The sequence below is a fragment of the Cebus imitator genome, unplaced genomic scaffold, assembly GCF_001604975.1.
Source record: "Cebus imitator isolate Cc_AM_T3 unplaced genomic scaffold, Cebus_imitator-1.0 Scaffold16, whole genome shotgun sequence".
NCBI classification, from domain to species: Eukaryota; Metazoa; Chordata; class Mammalia; order Primates; family Cebidae; genus Cebus; species Cebus imitator.
The window spans coordinates 885,551-892,740 of record NW_016107331.1 but is presented as its reverse complement, the minus strand read 5'-3'; the positions used below and the strand labels follow the sequence as shown (position 1 = coordinate 892,740).

At 50.0% G+C, this 7,190-nt stretch overlaps 1 protein-coding gene across 1 annotated transcript in view; it reads left to right on the top strand.

Moving 5' to 3' along the window:
• Positions 1-791: 791 nt before the first annotated feature.
• The window catches only part of SERINC5 (serine incorporator 5), a 130,011-nt gene continuing 123,612 nt past the window's right edge, over positions 792-7,190 (top strand). The window contains exon 1 of the mRNA XM_017507410.2: positions 792-948. Coding sequence (XP_017362899.1) covers positions 922-948 — 27 coding nt within the window. The 5' untranslated portion in view covers positions 792-921. The remainder of the gene's footprint in view (positions 949-7,190) is intronic.

Below are 7,190 nucleotides of genomic sequence, written 5' to 3'. Positions count from 1 at the left end.
GACGGGGTTTCACCATGTTGACCAGGATGGTCTCGATCTCTTGACCTCGTGATCCACCCGCCTCGGCCTCCCAAAGTGCTGGGATTACAGGCTTGAGCCACCGCGCCCGGCCTCGGGCACCTCTTTTTAATGAGGAAGCAGGGATGGAAAATGAGTCCTTGGGCCAGCGCGGGAGGAGAAGCTGGAAAACATAACGATATTCAGGGAAGGACGGAAAGGGCTCTCAATGGATCTGTCACAAAGTGCCGTCAGGGCAGAATCGAGAGCAGAACAGTCAAGGGCCGGGGGATTCTAGGAAGCCTGGGCGGAGGGGAGAGCCCAAAAGTTGAAGGTTTACTTGGCAGATGAGGGAGGGAAAGGGATTTCAGAAACAAGGATATCGTGGGTGGGATGTCCCAGTTGGCGGGCGGCAGAGCGCAGACCAGCATCCTGCGGTCTGGTCGGTGCAGGACAGACAGGAATCGCTTACTAAGACTCCAACCTTTTGGAGTCAGCTCTTTCTCCGGCTCCGAAGGCCGAGGGGTGCTGTGCCCCCCTTGGCGCGGGCCTGAACGTGGCCAGACCGCGCATCAGACCCGGAGCGTGGGGCCCGAGGGCTGGCGAGCGACTCCGGAGCTCGGCGCCCCAACCGGGAAGTGATCGCGGCATCCCACCCGCCTGACGCCAGCGGAAGTGCGAGCCCGAGGCGAGCCTGCTCCGTCGCCGGGCGCCCGGGAGGGGGCGGGCGCGGGGCGGGGCTGGGGGCGGGCGGGGCGGGGCCGGCGGCGGGGCGGGGCTTGGCGGCGGTTGTTTTTACCCAGGCCTCGGCGCATAGGCGCTCGGCCGAGGCAGCTCGGCGTGGAAGCGCGAGGCGCTAGGCAGCCAGGAGGGTCGGTGCGGCGCTGGGAGCCGGCGAGCGCGCCCTCGGTGTTGGCAGCCGCGATGTCTGCTCAGTGCTGTGCGGGCCAGGTGAGCAAGGCCGGGCGCCGCGCGGGGGTGGTCGCATCGTAGAACCGGGCCAGGAGTCCAGGCGTCGAGGACCTGCCCGGTGCGTTCCCAGCTCCGCGGCCGAACGTAGGGCCCAGTGGGTCGCTCGGGCTGAGTCCGCGGCGCTCAGAGGTCCGGGAAATCTTGTTCCCTGGGCGGGCGGGAAGGGGCAGGGGGAAGCCCGAGAGGCTATCCCCGGGTCTTCCCGCCCGGCCTCCGGGACTCCGCGTGGGGCGGGGCGTGCAGGGCTCGGGCGGAGGATCTCGACTGCTCCAGGGGCGTGTCGCCTCCTGCATTGGGCACTGGTGGGTAGCGCCGAGCTCGGCTGCCCTCTCGACTCTGCCTGTCGGATGAACGCAAGAAAAAAAAGTGGGTTTGGGCAACGTCTCCTTTGCCATGCCCTGAACAAAACTCGGGTTAAACAGCCCAAACAGGTTGTGCTTGGCATCTGGAAGTCGAGCGTGGGCTCTTCTGTACCTTTGATAATGCCTCGAAGCCTGATTTACAAATTGCCGGGCGCAGGTCTGGACGAAGGGAAAACTCAGCCTTGCTTCCTGAGTTTCCTGACCCAACTCTGGCTCGGTGCTAGCACGACTGCCTGGGTAGGCACGAGCCTTCCTGTCTCTCTTTGCAAATAAACTTTCTCGGACCTGTCTTTTAGCTCTTGCCTGTTTAAACCTATGATATCTGAAAATATTGTCCCCTACCAGTTACTGCATCGGTGTGGAATTAGTACGTCTTAGCCCTTTAATGCTGCAGAGTTAGAAAAAAACGAAATAGGTGGGTCTCCTGAATGTGGAGCTGCTTTCTCCACATGTGGATCATCAGCGATTCCGTACAGAGTTTTAATGGAGTATTTTCACTAACGAATCAGACTCCGGGGAGCATTCAGGTTCAGGGTGTTCTTGCTGACACTCAAGCCTTTCCACAATCGAGGCCAGCTGTAAGTGAGGCAGGGGTTAAGCTGTGGGTTTCTGTAACCGGCGATTATACTGGCAGATAATCTGTCCTGTTTGGAGTGGCCACGTGGAGCTCTCTTGGTTTTTGAGCTCCAATATTGTGCTTGGCATGCATTAAAGCTGGCCTTTCCAGAGTTGAAGAAATTGAGGTTTTTGACGACTGAGGTGAAATGATTTTTTTTACTCTGAGTCATGCAGAGAGAGAGAGAGAGAGAGAGAGAGAGAGAGAGAATGAGAATGGTCACCACCTTAGCGGGGATTTGAGAACAAGGTGGACCAGCAAAGGCTGTTTTCAGAAAGCTCTGCAAATCTTTTATTCTCATTTTGAAATACTTTCTCTTCAATATGATGCAACACTTTTTATTACGCAGTAATTCTATTATAGCTCTTTAGGGGCATCTGTCCTGGTCCCTTGAAATCCCCTTGAGGCCCTGTCATTCCCAGGTACCTAATTTAGGGCTCTGTAAATTATTGCCAGTATTAAATGGGTTTTGTAAAAGAATTATTTTGATATTGATGTTTTGGCGGGTTTCTAAAGTCTCCCCTCTCAGGACTTTGGAAAGAACTAAATCAAAGTTAACCCCTGCTTTCCCAGGCCTGCTAGAGGCATCACTGTGGCCTCATTGCAGTGTGATGGTGATCACATTGTGATTTCCTGTGGGTCGGGTGGTAGGTAGTTAAAAGAAAGCAAACAGGCTGCGCGGTGTCTCATGCCTGTAATCCCAGCACTTTGGGAGGGCGAGGCGGTTGGATCACCTGAGGTCGGGAGTTCTAGACCAGCGTGACAAACATGGAGAAACCCATCTCTACTAAATATAGAAAATTAGTTGGGCGTTGTGGTGCATGCTTGTAATCCCACTTACTCAGGAAGCTGAGGTAGGAGAATCGCTTGAACGCGAGAGGTGGAGGTTGCAGTGAGCCGAGATTGTCCCATTGCACTCCAGCCTGGGTGACAGAGCTAGACTCCATCTTAAAAAAAAAAAAAAAAAAAAGCAAACAAACAAAACCTCATAGCACTATCAGAAGTTACCAATTCTTTTGTTTGTTTGGGCGTCTACCTTGTGCCAGGAACTGGGTAGATAGTCATAAGTCAGACAAACATCTCTGCTCTCAATGGTCTGTCTGAGCAAGGGAGATCATTCATAAACATGTAAACAATGAAACAATGAATATGGTACTTGTACTGTCAGAGGCTGTGTGGTAAGCAGCCTTGAGGAGGGTTGTGAGGGAGTCTGAGAAGATGCCCGTGGAGTTGAGACTGCTCAGGGAGGAGAGGTAAGGGGAGTCTAGGGTGGCTGGTGACCTAGATGAGGTCAGAGAGAAGGGCAGGACCAGACATGGCCAGAACCTGTCAGCTGCCTTTGGACTTTGGATTTAATTCTGGTTGCAGTGAGAGGCTGTGGGAGGATTTTGAGCAGGGGTGAGCTGTGGTTTGATGCAAGTTAAAAGATTCTTGGGGTATTGTGAAGACTGGACTGTAACAGGGGCTAGAGTGGAGGTGGGGAAAGGAGTTCCAGCTGGTCATGCAGTGGATAGTTGCCTCTTAGGGGCAGGCAGTGTTCTTGGCTTCAGCAGTGAACATAAATCCTTTCCCAATGGAGCTCAAATCCTGGCAATCTGCTGTTGCTGTAGTCCCAGGAGGAGAGTGCATGGTACCTTCATTTAGGCTGTGGCTGTAGGAGTGAGTACCGTGGGACGTCGTTGGCTTCTGGGTATATTTCAGAGGTAGAACTGGATTTGAGCAAGAATTACAAGTGGGATGTGGGAATGAGACAGACTGTGGTTTCTGGCCCGAGCCACTGGGTAGATGATGATTGCACTGACTGAAGTGAAGTGTGAGGCTGATAGGAAGAAGACATTTGGTGAGCAAAACCCAAGTTTCTTGGTTTTGTTACATTAGAGATGCATATTATAAATTAAATGGAAATGGCAAGTCACCATTTAAGTCGGGAGAAGTTGAGGTTGGAGATGGACATTTTGAGGACTTTTAACTGAGGACCATCATGAACAATAACCCATAAACCCATAAAAGAGCCTGGGCTTTGGACTCAGACCTCAGTTTCAATTGGGAAATCTGGACAATGAGGGCTGGTGTGACTGGCTGAGTTACTTACTCTATTACCTCATTGTACCTCAACTGTTGAATGGGTGCTTCTTAAGGTTACTGTGAAAATTACATGTGATGATAAGTGTAAAGTCTGTAGTATAGGATTTGGCAGAGTATGAGGAATCCCCCAAATCTTAACTTACTAGTGGCCATTACCCATCTGCATCAGGATAATCTCCAGATCATCTTATTTTATTTTTGTATCTACTCTGATATTCATTTAGATTTTATTTAGGGTGTTGGCTAATGGACACTAAGAAGGCAGAGATTACAGGGGAGTGGTCACTCAACACTTTATGGGTTCAAAGTTCTATGCTAGGCCCCTAGGGACGAGGTAATGAACACAGGGCTTCCTTGTTCTCCTTTAACTTAAGGGTTACATGGAGATGTGAGTGTGGGGGAAGTAAGCTACAGAAAATGACAGTTCAGGCTGGGTGTGGTGGTTCATGCCTGTAATCCCAGGATTTAGGGATGCCGAGGTGGGTGGATTGCTTCAGGCCAGGAGTTTGAGACCAGCCTGGGCAACATGGTGAAAGCCTGTCTCTACTAAAACAAAAATTAGCCAGGTGTGGTGGCACACAACCTGAAGTCCCAGCTACTTTGTGAGGCTGAGGCACCAGAATTGCTTGAATTCGGGAGGTGCGGGTTGCAGTGAGCTGATAGTGAGCCACTGCACTCCAGCCTGAGTAACAGAGCAAGACACTGTCTTAAAAAAAAGAAAGAAAATGACAGTGCACACCGTCAGAGCAGAAGTGAGGTATGTGCTTGCAAAATCTAGACAGCTTTTCCAAGGCAGTTTGATAATAGGGATTGGGAGGGCTTACTGCAGGCCAGTATAGGCATGAATGACAATAACAATAGCTGAAGTTTGTTTCAGTCCACAGCATGTGCTTTGTTTTTACATATATTATAATTCATTTATTCCTCACAAAACCCCTGCTTGGCCTCCTTTTACAGGTGAGTCAACTAAAGTATAGAAAAATAAATTAACTGATGTTACCAACTGACTGATGGCAGAGATAGGTCTTGTGTATGGGCCCACCTGACTTGAGTTGGGTGACTTTTGTACCAAACTGCTTCTGTCATTATTACAGTGTGAATAATAATTGCTCCAGATAGCTGTAATGCAGCTTGAATACACTGCTGTTAGGCTGTTTTGGCAGATATTGTTGGCTGCTAGTAGTTAGTGGTTGGGTAAGGTTTAACTTCTCCCTCATGCCTAATTCAGGTCATAAAGACCCAAGTCACAGACCAAATTCTGTCACACATACAGACAGTGGCAGGCGTGTAGAACAGTCATGCAGCCTGTTCTGAGACTCCCTGATGTTCCAGCTCTTTGCCCTTGTTGGTGCTCTGATAGGCTTCTTGCCTGAAAAGTTCACCCGAGGCAGATGTGCAACAGTCTAATAGTCAAGACTCGGCTAACTTCTGATTGGTGGGCAGCCAAGACTGCTGCACCAGATGGATCAAGCCCATGGTTGCCACACTGAGTAAAGATTCACTCTGTCTTTTTTTTTTTTTTTCTTTTGAGATGGTGTCTCTCTCTGGCACCCAGGCTGGAGTGCAGTGGCGTGATCTTGGCTCACTGCAACCTCCACCTCCTGGGTTCAAGTGATTCTCCTGCCTCAGCCTCCCGAGTAGCAGGGACTACAGGTGCCCACCACCACATCTGGCTAATTTTTGTATTTTTAGTAGAGATGGAGTTTCGCTATGTTGGCCCAGGCTGGTTTCGAACTCCTGACCTCAAATGATCCGTCTGCCTCGGTCTCCCAAAGTGCTGGGATTATAGACGTGAGCCACCACACCTGGCCTATTCATTCTATCTTTACAGCCAGTTCATGCAAGGCAGGAATGCCCTGGCCCAGGCCCAGGAGCAGGTATTTTTCCAGCCAGATCCTGTTTCTAGATCATGAAGATTTTCTGCAATAAAAACCCATTTATTTATTTATTTAAAGATGGGATCTGGCTGTTTCCCAAGCTGCAGTACAGTGGCTCAGTCATAGCTCACTGCAGCCTCGAACTCCTGGGCTCAAGCGATCTGGCTGCTTCCCCCTTCCAGGTAGCTGGGACTACAGGTCCCAGGACTATCATGCCTGTCCAGTTTAAAAAAATTTTTATAGAGAGTGGGTCTGGCTTTGCTGCCCAGGCTGGTAAAACTCATTTCTAGTGTCTGTTAGCTAACAAAGCCTTGAATGCCACCAGGGACTATCCATTGTCAAAGATAAACAAAGCCTGACAATAGTTCAAGCAGTAAAAACAGTTTCATTCAATAACTATTGACTGTAGGGGAAAGAGCTGAGCTTCATTTGGTTTTGTGCAGAGGTAACTGGGTCTTTTAAAGGAATTCATAAGGGAGTAAGGAGGGGAGTGAGCGAGGCTCAAGTAGAGTCAGGAAAGTGAATAGTTACAAAGGGTTGGTCTGTGTAAATGTGATTAGGCCAGCTGTGTCTGCCTGCTGTTTGGCCTTTGATTAAATGTTTGCTGGAATAGGTCTTGACCAGGACAACTGATGTCCCTAAATGCAGCTTAAAACACACACACACACACACACACACACACTCTCTTTCTCTCTCTCTCTCTCTCTCTCTCTATGAAGACTTATTTAAAAAATAAATTACATACCACATATAATAATGATGATTTCAGGCTGGGCACAGTGGCTCTTGCCTGTAATCCTAGCACTTTGGGAGGCCAAGGTGGGCGGATCACCTGAGATCAGGAGTTTGAGACCAGCCTGGCCAACATGGCAAAACACTGTCTCTAATGAAAATACAAAAATTAACTGGCGTGATGGCACATGCCTGTAATCCCAGCTACTCTGGAGACTGAGGCAGGAGAATTGCTTGATCCGGTAGGCAGAGGTTGCAGTGAGCTGAAATTGCGGCACTGTACTCCAGCTTGGGCAAGACATCGGGAAGCTGTAGCAAAAAAATAAAAGAAATAAATAAGGAGGCTGAGGCAGGTGGATCACCTGAGGTTGGGAGTTGAAGACCAGCCTGACCAACATGGAGAAACCCCATCTCTACTAAAAATACAAAATTAGCTGAGTGTGGTGTCGCATGCCTGTAATCCCAGCTACTCAGGAGGCTGAGGCAGGAGAATCGCTTGAACCCGGGAGGTGGAGCTTGCGGTGAGCCAAGATCTTTGGCTCCAGCCTG